Consider the following 19877-nt stretch of genomic DNA (forward strand, 5'->3'; position numbering starts at 1 on the left):
CTTTGTTGAAATTAAATCTAATGTATTAGAAGTTATAGCAGATTATTGTGACAATATTGCTGAGTTCAACAAATATATCTTAAATAATAATCTCAATATGTGTGTATGTGTGTGCGTGCGTGTGTAATTTCTGAGCAACTTAATCAAGAAAACGGTAATAGTTTTTGGTATAGTTTTGGCAAAACTCTGACAAAGTCAAATGTTTTTTTTGTTTTTTATCTCTCCCATAACTTCATATTATGTAGCGTTGGTACATGAATCGTAATTAGGATAGCCACAAGATTAACTGTTATGTAATACTATAAGCTTATTAGAAGGGAGGGCACTCATTGCAGTCTGTTTGGACTGTAGAGAGAGTTCATACTTTCATACGACAATGTTATGCGTGTTTTCAAATATATACTTTTGCATGAATTCCACTGCGATAGTGAAGTCCCGGCCGTAGGCACGGGTTACACTAGTAATTTAATAAAGTATGTTTTTATGCCAATTTAATATACTAATTAAACTCAGGTGGATGGATTGATTGTGCAAATTAAACCAGCATAGGCACTGTCATGCTTGACTATGACCACCGTACCTCCTTGGGAGAATTTGAGTCCCAGTTTTTTGGTGATGCCAAATCCCAGTACAAAGACCTGTTGTTTCTGATGCCAATGGGACTCATGATAAACCTAAAGGTTGATGTAATGCAAACCTTTGCTCAAGTCAAGAATCAGTTGTGGAAGCAAGCTGAAAGCCTCCCAGGTTATGATACACTCCATGTGCCAACTCGCTATGCTTTCAATTGTTACAACAGCAGACTTGAAAAAGAAGAAATCTTTGACGAAAATATAAGATTATATGAGTTCAAGATCTTTCGCTCAATCATACTTGTTGTTGAAAAGATTGGTGACAGAGATGAAAAGTTACTCAACATGAGAATTGGATCAATCATCTGCCTGCCTATTTTCAGAGTGAGTTAACTAAAATTATATTCTATTGTATGATATGAATCTCTTTAAAAATTTCTTCTTACATTCAATGTTCAGCTTCTTATCATGATTACTGATTAGTGTAACAAGAAATTTCGTTTCATATCCATTTGAAATTCAAAACTATTAGGGTAAGGCAATTAAATGCTTTCACAAATTCTTCAGATTCTGAATATGAATGGGAAAGAAGAAAAGGATTTTCGAAGAAATATCCACTTGATGTGTGAAGAGGTAGTGAAGGAAAGAAAGAATGAGTCCATTATCCAACGAATGGAAGAAGTTTTTCCACCTGTTCTTCTTCCAGAACTGTCCAATGACATCCTTGAAAACAAAGTTTCAAAGTTTCATGTTCATTTTGGGAGGTTTTCCAATGCAAATAAATACATAGACACAATTATTGAAACCTTGATAGATTGCCCCCCAACGCAAGTCATACAAACAGCATTAGACCGCTGGTATCAGCTGCATGAGATCAGAGATTCAGAATACGACGCAGGACTCTACTTTCTGAAGGTGTGTGGTTCAGAAGAGTACTTGTACGGAAATAACCAGATTATTCATTTCAAATATGTTCAGAAGTGCCTGGCTGATCACAAACTAGTAAGTGTAGTGATAGTCAAGAGAGCATCCCTAAAGGAGGTTCTTGCAGACAAGGGCTTCCAAAGGTGTTCCAGCCTGAGAGTTCTGGACAGAGAAGCTGACAGTATTACTCAGAGACCTAAGGATTTGTGGGATGTAGAAGGGAAGTTCAGCATAACCGTGGGGCACGCTAAACATGTTTTGGGAGAGGATGGGTCACAGTGGTTTGTGAAGATGTGCTTGTATCATGGGGGAGAGCCACTCGTTGCTGAAGTCAAAACTCAATGTAAGTTGCTTGAACCTTAAATAAAAAAATGTTTTAAACCTGGTTTTATTCATTTAGATGTATGTTGATCGCTTTATTTGCAGTTCAGATTTAAAAACTCGGTTTTAATAAAATTTCAACCACATTTTTACAGCATATATTTATGGATTGGTATCATATAATGTGTAAGATAATATTTCTATTCCACAGCATCGGGTGGTATTGCTATCCGCAACCCTGAGTGGAACGAGCTGATGACCTTCGACATTGACATTGCTGATCTGCCTAGGAATGTGAGACTTTGCTGTGTCCTCTTCTCCGTTAAAAGAAGACGATCTGTGAGTGACATTTTATTTAATTTTAGATAAATTTAAAACTTAGCTGACACAGATATAATATGGTGATTAAACATTTTGGAAAATTCGGAAAATTGAACAATAGTATTTTTCCATGATCCAACCCTATCATAGAATTTCTCAATATGACTGGCAGAATGAAGCAGAGAGGTCACCTTGTTTGGAAGAAACAGTTTTTAGGCTTCTTAGCAGCTGGCGAAACTGGTTGTACGGTGCTATTCAAGAACCAATACATAATTAAATGGATCCAATTACCAGTGAACAAAGATTACAGTAACAAGCTGTAAACAAAAAAACAAGTAACAAACTAACAAGACATGCTGGAGTCTAACAGTCTAAAGTCACCCTGGATCTTACATTTAAACTCTACCTAGGTACAGGTCACAGGTGTTATGTCGCCCCAGATTTGAACATAACAAGCTTACAAGACTGACTAAATGGTAACAAGAATCTGTTGGCATGCAGTTGTCTAAAGTCACCCCAGAGTTTAAGTCTAAACTATACATATTACATCTAAGGTGTATATAGTCACCCCAGATTTGAATCTAACAAGCCAAATGAAAACATGCAGTTGTCTAAAGTCACCCCAGTTTTTTATACTAAAAATTGTGCAAGATTGTGCTGGTAGCTCAAAATTGTGCGAAAAACGACTGGCTATGCAGATATGTGCGGGAAACAAGACGTGCGAATATGTGGGGGAGACCATGTGCAGGAGACTGCTAAAAGTGCGATTCTGCACCCGCCGCACCTAAACGTTGCCTCTGCTGTTTGGTGAAGATAAGAGCTATCTGTAGTTACTGAATGAACAAGCCTGTGCGCGTGGATTAGTTATATTAGTTTAATCTTAAAAGTTATAACCATCAGAGCCTAATAAAACCCCTAACTTATTACGATGGTCGTATGAAACTATTACTTCATCTGCCTACTTTATATGTATTATAATAATAATAAATTGAATTATAAACACTGCTTTTAAGTTGAAAAACTTTTACTCAGCTGTGTGAGAACAACTACAAAAGAACAAACTGAGATAAGTGCCACAAAAACTCTATCCTAAATTAACAGCCTTCCCGGCAATACACGATATAATAATATAACTCAGTAACCTAGAGTCTCGAGTTCATGAGTAAAGTTTTTCCAAATCCTGAGTTGATAAACTGAACAGATAAGTCTTGAGGGCCGATTTGAAGCTATTACTAGTATATTACAGAATACGACACCCCGTTCCTCTCACCCTACGACACTCTTAAAACGCTCGACATACCCTCTCCCACATTTCATGGTCCCCTCCTCAAGACCTCACCTACCCCCAAGAAAGACACCACAGCCAAAACAGTGATAAACCTCTCTGGACAGACCCTCTCCACAGCTGAAACTGACGTCCTCTCCCTTGGACTGAAGTTCGTCCCGACACCCACCTCAGATCCTACCCCCAACCTGGCTCCCCTCATACAGAACATCACTAAACAACTAGGAGAAGGCATGGAAGCCTCAGCCACATATCAGGTCACCTCTGTATTATCTAAATTTGACAATAAACGTGATATGACCACCGACAATTTGACTCCACAACAACGTACCGCTCTTAAATCTTTAAAATCTAAGAAATCTGAATTGAAATTTCTTCCTGCTGATAAGGGCAACGCCACTGTTGTACTGACTCACGATCAATACATAACCAAAGTTACCGACCACTTATCCTCAGGTAGTTACACCCTCTTAACGAAAGACCCCACTCAATCCGTTACCACTAAACTACAGAAAGTCCTCAAGAAACTACAAACCGACAAGAAGATCACGACCGACCTATACCACAAGATGCGCAACCTACATCCTAGATGGCCTCAACTTTACGGACAACCTAAGATACACAAACCCGGCGCACCTATCCGTCCCGTAGTCAGCTTCTACAACACCCCCCTCCAAGCCCTCCACAAAGTCCTCGCATCTTTCCTCAAACCCCTAGCCCAGAACCCCTTACGCCTCAAAGACTCTTCCGACTTCAAACATCGCTTCGACTCCTCTCTCAATCCCTCCTTCCACTACCACGCCTCCTTAGACGTCCAATCCTTGTACACCTCCTGTGACATGCGCCTAGCCCTCAAAACTGTCATCTCCTCCTTTGAACAGAACCCCTCTCGTCTTCCCTCCAATGTCACCACCACCACCATAGGCTCCCTTATCAACTTTTGCCTTGACAACTCATACCTTGAATTCAACGGCTCCTTCTACTCCCAAGACGAAGGTGGTACAATGGGATCCCCCCTCATTGTTGAACTAGCTGAAATCCGCCTTGCTGAAATCGAGACCTTAGCTTTATCCTCATGTCCTGACCCTCCGAACACTTACTCCCATTTCGTTGACGACGGCCTTGGATCTTTCAGAGACAGAAACCACGCAGAATCCTTCCTTACATTCCTTAACTCCCTTACTGAAGACCTCAACTTTACCCAAGAACATCCCTCTACAGACGGAACTATACCCTTCCTTGACGTTCTCATCCACCCTGACAAATCCACATCAGTCTACAGAAAACCCACCCACACCAACCTCTACACCAAGTACTCCTCCTGCACCACCAACTCATCTAAGAACGCAGTCATCCGATCACTGACCAGAAGAGCCCATAACATCTGCTCACCCCAACACCTTGACGACGAACTCCAGACAGTACGACACGTTTGCCTCCAGAACGGCTTCCCTCCTCACCGCATCACCACCATCATGGACGAAGTACAACGGAAATTCACCAACCCCTCTCGCCACCAATCCCTAGCCTCATTCAACCGACAGACCCGTGAACATGCCCTTAGTGTTTCTCTTCCTTTCCATCCCTCCCTATCCAAACCCATCTCCAAGATACTCGGACAACACGACATCAAAGTCACCCACTCCTCTGCTACCTCCCTCCGCAACCTCCTCACCAAAACGAAGACCACACCCCCTACTCACCTCACTCCCAACACCATCTACGAAATTTCCTGCTCACAGTGCCCCTCCAAATACGCCGGACAGACCTACAGACCCTTGATCCACCGCATGAAAGAACACGAACGATGTTACAGACTCAACAACGCCATCGACGAATCCACAGACAGAATCAAATCAGCCCCTGCACATCATGCCCTGACCACCGGCCACACCATCTCCTGGAACAACATCGAAGTCCTCAAATCCCTCACCTCACGCTCCCAACTTGACCTCACAGAACACGCAGCTATACAAATACGACAACCAGCTATGAACAGAACAGACCGCGCACCCAAATGTAGTTCCCTCTGGGACCCCATTCTTCCTAAAATTGCCAAATCCTTAAAGTCCAGACCATCTGGCATTTCCTTCTCAACCTCAACAGAAGACTAAATTTTTATTGACATTGTACTGTAATTTTCACTTTCCCACCCACACCTCCCCCACCCTCCATCCCTGACACCACTCAATCACATATAAGCATTGTCCACCACATCACATTCAGCTGACGACGATTAACACATGTTTATTGAAAGCTTCTACAAGTTAAATCATCGTATCTCTTATATGTTTTTAACCCAACTCCACTCAGTATTACTAGTAGGACAGCTTTGAACAGACAGAGGAAGGTTGTTGAAGATTTTGGGACCTATCACGCTGAAAGATCTTTGGCCTGCTAATGAAGAAGCTATTATGTTTGTTCCCTGTTATATTTGTGTCCAGAATTTTCTTTTCATTAAATAGTCTTTTCTAGAAAATGTTGGCAATAACTAAATTATGGTATGTACAAAAACTAAATGAATACTGTTGAATAGATAAATACGAACATTAATCAGCCCAAAATTCAAAGTATTATGTTTTATTTTTTACAGCTTTTCTGCTTTTCGTTAAAAATACGGAATTCCTGATATTATCATTGAATCATAATTTAAATTCAACACATGATACCTCACCTCTTGCGTCAAAAATTATTAGGGTACAAATGTTAACATAATAAACACCGTCTTCATTTATTTATCAATTCTGTGCAATTTCTAGTATAGGTATGATTTAATTAAAATAACCACTAAAATATTCGCGGATGATGTCAAATCACCCAGGTTTAGTCCTTGTCCACGTTCATGTAAATATCCCCAGTATTCTAAATATCAGTATTCTCAGTGAGTTCAGATACTGTAGAGTAGTTCACATCACCTCTCTCTGACTTTACCTCTCTCTGTCTCAGACTGGATGTAGTCACCAGTTCTACTGTAGCGTACGTGTCCTCTTCTCCTTCTTCTCCTTCTTTCCTCTTGACGGATCCACTGGAGATAAATACTGATAATAACAGCGAAGTTTTTAATAGAATTGGTTAAATCCTTGCAAGTAAAACAAATATGTACCTACTATTGGCATTGAAAAGGACATAAGTATTAAGTTCATATCTATATTACCTTGTTACTGAGGAAGAACTAAACTGATTAAAGTTTGTGTAGAGCAGCTCCTCTTCAACTGCATCATCAACTCTGCCTTGCTTTCTGTTGAGTGTCCGCTTATTATTTGGAATAAAGATACTATCTTTCATTTCCAGTACAGTTTAACTAGTTTACGCAGAAATACCCTTCATTAATTATTGTATTCTTTTGACTTTGTGTGAAATATTGATATAAATTATGGGCACGATAAAAAGTAACCTTACCTATCTCCGGTGTTAGCGTAAAGGGAGTCGTTCTCTTGAAGATCAGTGTTTGCCTTCATGTTGTGTGTTCCTCCGGTTTTCTTTGTTCCAGATCTGTCCAGGCACATGTACGAACTCTCTTCTTCACCGTGAGTAGGAGAAGAGGCCCTCTTAACTTCACCTAAAGTTGCGTAAGATGCATCCCCTTCGGTGTTTAATGTAGCGAGGTTAGATCCCATCACGTCCAGCTCATATCCACCCTGAGTTGTGGAGAAGCTATCTGTACTCGATGGCACCACATTACCTAAAGCCTTGATTGTATTTACTGTAACACGTCTGTCGATGACAGCATAAGTGTTGTTAGAGTCAAGTAAGTCACTCTCTGGGTCTGTCACACTAAGGTGTCTTGGAGAAACAACTCCACTTCCTGTAGAGGGCTCGGTTCTTGATACTAAAACATCTCCCCTATTTCGTCTTCTCTTCCGGATAACTAAAATAATGATGAGAAGAATAGCCAGGATAACGACCAACCCTCCAGCACCCGGTCCTACTAGGCCAGCGAGGTTTGCTTGTGGTTTTTCACATTCATGAGCTTGTTTTGCAAATGCTTTACTTGTTTTTCCCACTGGACATTGAGTGCAGTTATTTCCGTATCCATAATATCCTTCAGCACAGTTGCTTACTTCTAGGAAGCATTCAACCTCCTTCTTTGTTCCCATATAAGTTTTACATGGCTGAGTCTCAGTGCTGTTTATAGAACATTCAGCTCCACCGTGAGCAGGAGAAGGATTTGTGCAGGATCTGGTCCGGGTATTGGTTCCTTCTCCACAGGTCTTAGAGCACACTGACCAGGTTCCGTATTCACTCCATCCGCCATTAACTGGGCAGTCTTTAGTTTTGCATGACTGAGTATCAGTGTTTCCCCCCACACATTTTTCTCCACCGTGAGCAGGGGTAGGCTTTGTGCAGGTTCTGGTTCGTGTTTGGGTTCCTGGTCCACATTCCGATGAGCACAATGACCAGTCTCCATAGCCAGTCCATCCGCCATTAACCGGACAGTCTTTAGTATTGCATTCCTGTTCGTCAGAACCTTCTCCTTCGCAAACTGTTCCACCGTGAGCAGGGGTAGGCTTTGTGCAGGTTCTGGTTCGTGTTTGGGTTCCTGGTCCACATTCCGATGAGCACACTGACCAGTCTCCATAGCCAGTCCATCCGCCATTAACTGAAACAGGGATTGAAATGTGTACGTGCATACTGCATAAATCACGAAATGAATGACTAGTAGTCGACCGGGATTGGAAATGCATCCTGGCCGGAGCTAGACTCAAAAATAAATGTTTTGTTTGTGGGAATAATTCTGAATGCGTAATATTTTGTTCAATATTTAAAATAAAGTACAAACCAGGGCAGGGTGGACAGGTTGACAATGATCCATACTCTCTCCAGTGTTCGAGAACTGGTTCTAATGTGGTATTGAGATTGAACTAGTTAGAAACAGTTGCAAGTAAACATCAAGTTGGTAAATTTTGGTATCCATGAATGAAAATTTAGCAGTGCTATGTAAAAAAAATTTAGCAGTGGGGATGTATCATTCATGATTCATGAATACCAGTTGTTTCTAACTGTTTTAAATATGGTTCATTTAAAAATATTAAAGTTGAAGTTTTACGTCCAATTTCTTAGTCGTTGAAGTAGCCACTAAGCCAGCCCTGTTGTTACGATATCAAAAGATGATGTTATCATAAGATAATGATTATGATCGTCTATATCATATCTAAATATTTTATATAATTCATTGAAGAACTGAAAGAGAATCTACTGATGACTGTAATTTTTTACCCTCGCATGCGACATAGTAGACATTTTGAGCCCAGGAACCTCCCGTGCCATCGTTACAATCAGTCGAACTTCCATATTTTTTGTAGGTTATATGAGCATCCTCTGCAGTGAAACACTGGTCTCCGCTTTGAATTGCGAAGACTGTGTAGCCCTTTTCTTTGGCTAATTTGTAACATCTTGTTGGACTGATCTTCCTTTTGCCGCCAGCTATTGCTCTGTTATTTTTGTCTTCCCAGCAGCCCAACCCACACTCACCTGGTTAATTGGTGTGTGTTTTCTTTCTGCTAACACTCAATTAACATATAGGATGCGCTATAATACAGGCAATTGAAGTAATACTGTGTATTTGTTACGTCTTGGTTTGAGTATGGATAACGTTATGAAGAGTTTGATGGAGTGACACAAACAAACCAATCAGAGCACAGTATTAACACCACGTGACACAAACAAACCAATCAGAGCACAGTATCAACACCACGTGACACAAACAAACCGATCAGGAGTAATCCTCTTATATTTACACACATTATTAATAAGATAACAAGGTGTACTCACCGGCAAGGGTAGACCCTATGATCACCAAGGACACTAGCGTCACTAATATTATATAATACATCTTAAATCTTTGTCACCATCATAATTAATAGCAAGAGTTGTGGTCAGGCTTCCATAACTGATTAAATTCAGATTATGATCAAGGAATATTGAATATTTTATAATTTAGATTAGCTAAAAAAATGGATGTTACGGAAAACTCGACTTAAAAACAATTGTAAACTGTTTACTCTCGGAGAAAGAACGATCGCAAAAGGTTAACTGAACAAAAAGTTCGTGACAATATCTAGAGAGTTACTCTTACAACATCTAAAATGAGTAGAACTTTGTTACTTGACCTTATATCTTTATAATAGTACTGATAGAACCAAGCATTGGAATGTTAATCTACTCACCAAAGAAATGTGGTGTCCTTTTTACCAGCCAACGGAGAACTGGATAGTCGGCTGAATATATTAATATCCGGTTAGCCGGAAAATTTCGAAAAAAAAAGAAGTATATTATCTGTCATCTAACTAGATTTGGGTCGAAGATGTCAAAACTTTTCAGAAAGTTTGTAAGGTTGATGAGGAAGGGGGGGGGGGTCATGTCTTGATTGCTGACAGGGAGGTAGATCTTGATTACACGTTACGGAGGGGTAGGGGTAAACATCTAGAGTTTGCAATGGTTACAGTAAAATGTTGAACGAAATATTTTCAGCAATCGATAGCGTGGGCGAACATACCGCTCTTCAACTACCAAGGTCTTCTCAAAAGTGGAGATGTTAAACTACAGATGTGGGACTGTCAACTTTCTGATGAAACATTTAATTACATAGGTAATAACTTCGACACTGAATGATTTTAAAAGTGTATGTAAATTTAATCGATAAGAAATACCGACTTTCCTGTATTTTCTGTCATCTCCGATTAGACTGTTTTCTTGGGTTAAGTTAGGTTGAGTTAGGTTATGTAAGAACTGTGTTTTAATCGGTTATACTTTGATTTGTGTAAGTTTCTGTCACATGATCTGATTAGTTACTCCCATCAGGCACGACCACCTCCAACACTAAAGACGAGTGTATAACCCTAACCCTCAAGTTCCCCTCCAACATTACCAACGTCAAGTATCCGGATATGAAGCGCATTTGCAGTCTCAGTGCTATGTTGCTGACGGAGGCGCGGGAGGAGAGTGAACGTGCAATTGCGAGACATGGTCACGAGAAAGTCAGATCTGATGATAAGGTAGGTACTTTAGGTACTTTAGGTACTATATACTAAAAGGTACTCCCGCTTAAACATTATCTTATTAAAGTTTATCTTAACCACTGACTTCTTTATCGCTACCTTCTTTACTTACTTCAGTTTTTAATGTGTTATTGATCTCCGTTGATTTACAGTCATCTTTACAAAATATCTGGTCACTATATCATAAAATCAACACGCTATTGCATTTCTGTATTTCCCACTCAGTTTAACTTTGTTCAGATAGTGTTCTGTCTCTCTCACGCTACAGACCCCCCTGACTCATACATCGTGAATTTAACCAAAGTTGTGAGCAAGGACCCGCTTGAAGACATATTCGAGCAGGAGAAAACACTTCTCTGGCAGATGAGGTGGGTAGTAGTAACTGTAGTAGTAACTAGTAGTAGTAACTAGTAACTGTTGTGAGGTGATTTATTGTTCTGACCCGAGGAGGCACTAACAAAATACGAATTGAGCGATCTTATGACGTTTTCTTATTTTTGTTGCTGTGAAGTTTGAGCGGAAGAACTAAGGAGGAGAAGGATAAAATATATGAATATTTATAAAATTTGTATCTACTTTATAAGATAATTATATCTTCATTGTAAATTATTTCAGGGTGTACTGTCAGGGTCAGCTGAAGAATTCTCTTCCAAAACTACTGAAGAGTTTTGACTGGAGCGACCACAAGAAAGTTGCTATCGTAAGTACACTTTATCAAAGTAGAACATTTACTGCTGATCATTATTATTTCATTAATTTTGTCTTACTCAAGCCTGCTCCACCTGCAAGTTGTTCCTAAATTAAAGTAGCAAGAGATTTTTAGTTTCATGGAGTAGTACGTGATTGTGAGTTTTCAAGAGCCCCATTGGTCCCTCCTGACTACTCCCTGAGTCCTGACCCCCCTCCCTAACCCCCTCCCTAACCCCCTCCCTAACCCCCCTCCCTAACCCCCTCCCTCCCTAACCCCACTCCCTAACCCCCCTCCCTAACCCCCCTCCCTAACCCCCCTCCCTAACCCCCCTCCCTCCCTAACCCCACTCCCTAACCCCCCTCCCTAACCCCCTACTGACCCCCTACTGACTACTCCCCTCCCCCCTCCCCTCCCCCCCTCCCCTCCCCCCCTCCCTAACCCCCTCCCTGACCCCCCCTACTGACTACTCCCTGACCCCCTCCCTCCAAGATGAAGCAGCTGGTGAAGTCGTGGCAGCCCCTGGATCCGGAGTACGCGCTAGAACTGCTAGATTATCAGTACCCTGATGTGTACGTGCGTGACTTCGCAGTAGAGTGCTTGGAGAACCTGAGTAACTCGCAGCTTGGCTGTTATCTGCTGCAACTTGTTCAGGTGGGTGGTCACTTGTGCGGGGTATCACTTTCACTTTCACTTTCACTTTCACTTTCGCTTTCGCTTTAACTTTAACTTTAACTTTAACTTTAACTTTAACTTTAACTTTAACTTTAACTTTAACTTTAACTTTAACTTTAACTTTAACTTTAACTTTAACTTTAACTTTAACTTTAACTTTAACTTTAACTTTAACTTTAACTTTAACTTTAACTTTAACTTTAACTTTAACTTAATAACTTTAACTTTCGCTTTCGCTTTCGCTTTCGCTTTTACTTTTACATTTGATAATACACAGTATTGATTTGTGGGTAATTTGTTAAGTTATTAAGAATCTACAGAGAGCCCGAATGTTATAGTGTACACTATATATACACAGTGTTATATGATACAAGAGAAACGCCATCTTAGGACAAGAGGAGGATTAGAACAATAAAACATTGTTTTATATTTTACCTTATTAAATCAATATCTGTTAGTTGCAATGTTTTAAATTTGTACACATTTGAAGATCTTACGACATTTAGTCACTTTGAAGCTAAAAAACCTAGACTAACTTAATAATCAATTATACCTAATTACCAATTACCATGGTGAAGTTACCATGGTTACTACAACAGACATACCCAGGTTCTAAAGTACGAGTCGTACCTAGATAACAGTCTGACGAGGTTCCTTCTGAAGCGTGCCATCAAGAACAGCAGGATTGGGCACGCCTTCTTCTGGCATCTCAGGTAAATACAAAAACCAAAGTATTGTATATTCTTTCGGTTTTGGTTGCATTATGTCACGTGTGGTGAAAATATCGTGCTCTGATTGGCTAGTATGTGTCACGTGGTGTGAAAATATCGTGCTCTGATTGGCTAGTATGTGTCACGTGGTGTGAATTCTTTGTTCTAATCGGGCAATTCAGGTCTGAAATGCACCAGAAGGAGTTGACTACAAGATTTGGACTGATACTGGAAGCGTACTGTCGATCTAACGTAGCCAGAACAGAGCAGATCTGGGCACAGGTATCCAAACACAAGCAAATATTTTATCTGACTGTATTTTTAGTAAATTTAATTTCACAGAGTGATCACGTAAGTGTGCTAGTCGAACTAGGTGTTTCTTCAGATATTAATTAATTAGGATTTTAGTTGCTCTAATGATATTCAACTTATGCGGGATGAGTTGCATTGCAAAGCGTATGAGAAAGAACAAGGATAAAGCATAGACTGTGTTTGACACAGAACCGTCTAGTTGTAATCTCAGTTTAATTAGTTTAATTAGTTTAATTAGTTTAATTATGTTGTAACCTCAGTCATGCAAGCAGCAAACAACGTATTTATGAAAATGAGGATGTTAAAGCAAACTTGATTAAGTATGAAAAAAACATTAAGAGTAAAATTAAATTATTTTCTGATGACCTTAAGCTCATTGGAAATGTGTCTCAGCATGGCACTTATTGGCAATATAGCTATATAGTTAAAGATTTGAAGGAACTGGAAATGTGCGAAAGTAAGTGCCTATTGAGGTTCAATCATAGTAAATGTTCAGTTTTGCACTTAGACTTTAATGATAACCCAAGATCAAGTTATTCTATTAATGGAGTTATTCTAGAAGAATCTGTACAGAAAAAATACTATATATATTATTAAGGGTTATCCGTTATAACCCATAATTCCTTGCTTTGGAATGAACAGATTAAAGCCTCAATATCTAAAGCTAACCAGATGATACAAATACGACAACCAGCTATGAACAGAACAGACCGCGCACCCAAATGTAGTTCCCTCTGGGACCCCATTCTTCCTAAAATTGCCAAATCCTTAAAGTCCAGACCATCTGGCATTTCCTTCTCAACCTCAACAGAAGACTAAATTTTTATTGACATTGTACTGTAATTTTCACTTTCCCACCCACACCTCCCCCACCCTCCATCCCTGACACCACTCAATCACATATAAGCATTGTCCACCACATCACATTCAGCTGACGACGATTAACACATGTTTATTGAAAGCTTCTACAAGTTAAATCATCGTATCTCTTATATGTTTTTAACCCAACTCCACTCAGATGATATGTTGGATTGTTAGAAATTTGATCATTAGGGAGAAATGTGTGATGATATCCATCTGCAATACTTTGATAAGACCACATTTAGAACTTATTGTGTTCAATCAAGTTGCGGCTCATGGAAGTTGGGGGATCATCTTGGAGCTGGAGAGCGTCCAGAGGTGGTTTATCCGTCTGATTGATGAAGTGGGTACTCTTCCATACAGCCGTCGACTGGATCTCCTCAATTTCACAACGCTGGCAGAGCGGCGAAAACGTGGTAAAACCGCTGGATCCACTGGAATCAAGAGTAAAAAGTATCTCTGTTTATTGGCAGTTGGTGGAATGCGGGAATGTAGTGTAGTTGGTATTTTTATATGTTGTAACCTAACACCAAACCTAATATCTAGCACTTAGTAGTTAGTAGGTATATATGAGGGACCACATGCAAAACTGGTATATCTGTTTTTGATAGTTTTGAGATAAATGTATTTTACTGATTTAAAGATTCTATATCATGTGTAAAAAACACTTCTAAAAAATGGTATATCTGTCTATATACCATTTTAAAAACTAGAATTGTACCAAAACTGGTATATCTCACGATATACCATTTTTTCTATACTATAAACAATAAAATAATTTAACTGAGAATGGTATATCTGAAGATATACCATTTGGGTTGGCTAAATTATATAAAATGTGTATAGATATACCGGTTTTATAGAAGATAAGTTTCTTGAAGGTGGTCTATCTGCAGATGTACCATTTTGTTTTCATGATTGTTAAAAGCTAAAATGGTATATTGTAACATATACAGAGTATTGTGTTCAATAGTTTCCACTATTTTGGAGCTGGAGAGCGTCCAGAGGCGATTTACCCGTCTTATTGATGAGGTGGGTACTCTTCCATACAGCCGTCGACTGGATCTCCTCAATTTAACACCGCTGGCAGAGCGGCGAATACGTGGTAAAACCGCTGGATTCTGAAATCAAGAGTAAAAAGTATCTCTGTTTATTGGCAGTTGGTGGAATGTAGTGTAGTTGGTGGAATGTAGTGTAGTTGGTACTTTTATATGTTGTAACCTAACACCAAACCTAATATCTAGCACTTAGTAGTTAGTACACTAGGTATATATATATAAATGTACACTGTATGTACAATGCAATGTTATACCTGGTACACTGTATGTACGGTGGTACACTGTTCTGTTTAATGTATCATGGAGCAGTAAATTATACAATTTTCTGCCGTTGTGTCAACGATACTCGCGCTGCAATTTGGTACTGATTCTACTGTACCACGTATAATTTTACAACATGGCATATTCTGTTGTGTTATCAACCATATCCAGATACTTCCTACTTTAATACAGTAAATATAGTACTGTATTGTAGCCGTATCACTATTACTAATTTACTTTGAAGAGCTTTTATTATCATTAGAACCAACAGTGTCAGGGCAATCTTACTTCATGTAGACCGCCCGACTGAATATTCCAGTCTAATAATGATTTCCTGATAATAGATGTGCATGTGGGGTTAGAGGTTTATTGTGGAAGAACTTTGTGAAGATGCTCCCCCATAGCTGCTTTAATATTACAATGAACCCTCTGTTTCAGCACAAAGCTCTGGAGCTGTTCCATGGTGCTGCTAAGAAAGCAAAAGAAGAAACCAAGTTCAGTGTAAGTTAACTAAGTAGTGTAAGTCATCACATGATTAATTAGTTTAATTAGTTTAATTAGTTTATCAACTAATCAACTTCCAGCTAATCAACTAATCGACTAATTGACTAATTGACCAATTACCCGTCATTACAGGAAGGACAGGCAGGTGGAGGAGAGTCCAACGTACTAGCCCAGGTCAGGCAGACTCTGAGTAACGCTAACGCTACACTGCTTCCTTACCAGGCCCTTAGTAACCCTACCTTTAAAGTCAGGAAAATCGTCATCGACAAGTGCAGGTATAATCACAGCCACTTTCCTCTTTCGTTTTACAGTTGGGGGGGGGGGGGGCTACATTTTCGTATCATAGCTCGCAGTTTTAACTCTAACTTTTCCTCCCTAATTCCCTAGCTAACTTACTTTATAAACAACTCTACAAATTCGAAATTCTTGTTCTATTCTCCTTGTAATTATGGTAACTACGGTAACCATGTTAACTTCTCAGAGTGATGGACAGTAAGAAGAAGCCACTGTGGCTAACATGTGAGAATCACGATGATTTGGGAGAGCAGCTAATTGAAATGTACAAGGTATGTTCAGTGGGGTATGGGCAAGTTTATTTGGCACTTTCTTTGTAGTTACTTCGATGTGTATTATCCGTCAATTTTAAGGTCTCGAATTTGAAGTTACACTCTCTTTGAAATTTCCCGATCCATGACTCATGTGCCGAAGGCACAAAAGAGTCAAGGATAAGGGTTACTAATTGATAGCATATTATTTCGAGTTAGTATATTACTATTTTGCACAGATCCGTGTCAGGTTGCAATAAACAATAAAGCTTGGAGTCCCCAGGCTGTATGGAATATGATAAAATACTCCATCACGGATCGGGAAATTGAGCGGCCATCCACAAAAGAAAAGCGGCCGCATTTCTTGTTAAAAGTGTAAATTGAACAACCAGAGGCTCAAGAATCTGCCTATCATTTACCCATGTTCAAGTTATTAATGAGTTAATTAATTAATTTAGTTATTAATGAATCACTTTAGGCTGGAGATGACCTGAGGCAAGACTCACTTACTCTACAAACAATTGGGTTAATGGACGAACTGTGGCAGAACGAAAACATGGATCTCAAGTGAGCTTATATTGTGTTATAAAGAGGGGGGGGGGGGGGGGGGGGGGGGGGAAGGGGGGGGGGGGGGGGGGGGATATAGTTATATATCATATGTAATTATATAACACAATATCCTTAGGGCACTGTAAAATAGAACCTGTCCTATCTCCTGTACACAGGACTTAGTTAATCCTCAGTCTCTCAGGACTCACTCACCGTCTCTATAATGTACATTGTATATTGTATAATGTACAATGTATAATGTACACTGTACAATGTACACTGTATAATGGACACTGTATAATGTACACTGTATAATGTACACTGTATAATGTATAATGTACACTGTATAATGTACACTGTATAATGTACACTATACAATGTACACTGTATAATGTACACTGTATAATGATGTACACTGTATAATGTACACTGTATAATGTACACTGTATAATGTACACTGTATAATGTACACTGTATAATGTACACTGTATAATGTACACTGTATAATGTACACTGTATAATGTACACTGTATAACACATAATACCCCGCCAGGTTGAGTGTGTACGGGTGTATGGCTACTGGTGAGAATATGGGTCTCATATCTCCTGTACAGGACTCAGTTACTCTCTCTAAAATACAGAAGATAGGTGGCAAGACGGGCGCTTTCAGCAGTGATATTCTTTACAAGTGGCTAAAGGACGAGAACAAGAGCGAAGCAGCGTTAGTTAATAATTACTTTATGTAGTTAATAATTACTTTATCTAGTTAATAATTACTTTATCTAGTTAATAATTACTTATCTAGTTAATAATTACTTTATCTCTTTATCTAGTTAATAATTACTTTATCTAGTTTAAACACTGCTGAGTATACGTTTTATTGAGCGGTGTTATTAAATTTCAATTTATCATTATTATTAGTTTGGATTAAGTTAACTTTCATCATGTTTTTAGACAGATCTGATAACGTATCTTTTTTTTGCATCAATAATCTGTTCCTGAAGATGAAAAATACTGTGTCCTGATTGATTAGAGTGTGTCATGTGGTGTGAATACTGTGTCCTGATTGGTTAGAGTGTGTCACGCCCGTGTCACGTGGTGTGAATACTGTGTTCTGATTGGTTAATAATCTGTTTCTCAGGATGGAAAATGCTATATCTAACTTTACCAAGAGCTGTGCTGGATATTGTGTGGCTACTTACATATTGGGAATTGGAGACAGACATAGTGATAATATAATGGTTACCAAATCTGGAAAGGTATGTTCATTAGTAACCTTCATTCATTACTTGTTAATTAATTAATTAGATTTTTAACCCCAGGCTGTTTTATTTTATACAGTTCATGGTTTTTAGTTTTTACCCTTATTGTTGTTTTCCCGCCATTATCTAATCATTGTGTCACGTGGTGTGAATACTGTGTTCTGATTGGCTAGAGTGTATCGCGTGGTGTGAATACTGTATTCTGATTGGTTGTCTAATCATTGTCTCTCTTCAGCTGTTTCACATAGACTTTGGCCACTTCCTGGGAAACTATAAATCCGTGAACATCAAAGGACTTGGTATTTACAAAAGAGAGCGTGTTCCCATGATAATGTTGACTGATTTCATCACTGTTATCACTAAGGGTAAACATAGGGCCTTCAATGATAAGGCAAGAGACGATCCTCTTTTCAAAATGTGAGTATTTTCTACTTTATACAGTATCACTGTATCACATGACGAAAATAACAATATTTTATCTTAAACTGCACATATTTTAGTGTGCTCAGCTCAGACACTAGAAGAAGTTATCTGAGGCTCAATCGATGGGCACCAAAATGGTGCAATGCGTTTGTTTACGAATTTGTCGGTTTATCACTAAACTTTCAATCACACATATTCCAAAAAACACCGAGTTAAAGAAACAAAAATCTCTAAAATAACAATTGTTCAGGTTTCTAGAGACGTGTTTACAAGCGTTTATAATAATACGCAACAAGAGCACGCTCTTTATAAACTTGTTTAACATATTTAGCATATTTAGCATATTTAACATATTTAACATATTGTTCAGGTTTCTAGAGACGTGTTTACAAGCGTTTATAATAATACGCAACAAGAGTACGCTCTTTATAAACTTGTTCGCTCTGATGTGCAGTAGTGGCATTCCTGAGCTCTCCAGTTTGGAAGATTTGCGCTACTTGAAGGATGCGCTTAGTTTAGACGATACCGAGGAGGTGAGCTTTATTATCATAATATATGATTTAGGACTACATAACATGTTTAACATGTTTAACATATTTAGCATATTTAGCATATTTAACATATTTAACATATTGTAAGCAATACTAAAACTATTATGGAAATATTATTATGTAGGAGTACACCTTCATACTTGTCGAGATGAGGTTTATGGAAAATGTTATTAATTTTATAAATATTTTATCGCGTGTCTATCAGACAACATTTTGAATACCACGTGACACAAACAAACCAATCAGATCATTGTATTAACACCACGTGACACAGTACATTGTACCTTGATGACTTTTATCTTCAGGTGGCGGTACAGAATTTCAAGAAGAAAATGTTTGAAGCTCTGAAAAATGAATCCCATGCTAAATTGAACTTCTTTTTCCACAACATTATTCATTGATATGGTAGCCACGGCAACCCTGTTGATTGGCATGCAAATATTTGATTATTCTGTTGTTCCAATATTTTTACATCAATGATCATTTTGACTTCATGACTTTGTAAGACTGACAAAAACATTTTCTTAGATATCGCTTGTCGCTTGATATTAATCGTTATTTTCCACTATATACTACCATTACAACTTATACAATATGTTATGGGATGTAATTGATGCTGTTTGTATAAAAATTCATTTTCTACTCGATGGCTGATTGATTTACATTTTTTGATTTATGACATGGCTTCCATTTTATTAACTAATTAGATTTTGTTAACAACTTTTTGTTATAAATCTATTTTTATTTTGGTTTGATTTTAAATGCTTTATTTTGATTTTTACAGTATCATACCATCTGGCCAATTTAAGGACATTTATGTGGTCAAATACGTTTGGCTTCCTTTAACACTGTTTAATTACTGTCAAGTAAAATTTCAACTATATTAACGTTTACTTCTTTTGATTCGACAAAATATATTTGATTTGCTTTGTTTTGGATTTATTCTTGTTAAATTACTGTCTTTTACTTGGAAATAACCGGAATTTTATTAATTTTCTATCAATGATCGGAAGAACAGCTCTCCTTGTCAACGCTATCATACATGGTGATACAAAAT

At 38.5% G+C, this 19877-nt stretch overlaps 2 protein-coding genes across 2 annotated transcripts in view; one reads left to right on the forward strand and one right to left on the reverse strand.

Annotated features, from left to right (window-relative positions):
• LOC134814506 (cyclin-L1-like) overlaps nt 1–19877 on the reverse strand; it is a 97403-nt gene that overhangs the window by 62033 nt on the left and 15493 nt on the right. The gene's annotated exons all lie outside the window — the stretch shown is intronic.
• On the forward strand, nt 495–19773 carry LOC134814502 (phosphatidylinositol 4,5-bisphosphate 3-kinase catalytic subunit alpha isoform-like). The gene is made up of 19 exons (XM_063822649.1): nt 495–956; nt 1140–1839; nt 2029–2156; nt 9895–10012; nt 10225–10418; nt 10662–10789; nt 11037–11121; nt 11602–11763; nt 12394–12497; nt 12677–12776; nt 15425–15487; nt 15623–15765; nt 15972–16056; nt 16514–16602; nt 17138–17305; nt 17726–17843; nt 18082–18263; nt 18640–18802; nt 19126–19773. The coding sequence occupies exons 1-19, from the start codon at nt 558–560 to the stop codon at nt 19219–19221; spliced, it is 3225 nt and encodes a 1074-aa protein (XP_063678719.1). The 5' UTR covers nt 495–557; the 3' UTR covers nt 19222–19773.

The sequence above is a fragment of the Bolinopsis microptera genome, chromosome 4 (assembly GCF_026151205.1).
Source record: "Bolinopsis microptera isolate Bmic1 chromosome 4, MBARI_Bmic_1.0, whole genome shotgun sequence".
Classification (NCBI taxonomy): Eukaryota; Metazoa; Ctenophora; class Tentaculata; order Lobata; family Bolinopsidae; genus Bolinopsis; species Bolinopsis microptera.

What these genes read in the sequence shown, in the direction of transcription:
- LOC134814502 (XM_063822649.1), top strand. Translation starts at nt 558, where the DNA reads ATGCTTGACTATGACCACCGTACCTCCTTGGGAGAATTTGAGTCCCAG. An exon ending in ACACTTCTCTGGCAGATGAG is followed by an intron (nt 10,790 to 11,036) that starts GTGGGTAGTAGT and finishes AAATTATTTCAG; the next exon opens with GGTGTACTGTCAGGGTCAGC. An exon ending in AACGAAAACATGGATCTCAA is followed by an intron (nt 16,603 to 17,137) that starts GTGAGCTTATAT and finishes ATACCCCGCCAG; the next exon opens with GTTGAGTGTGTACGGGTGTA.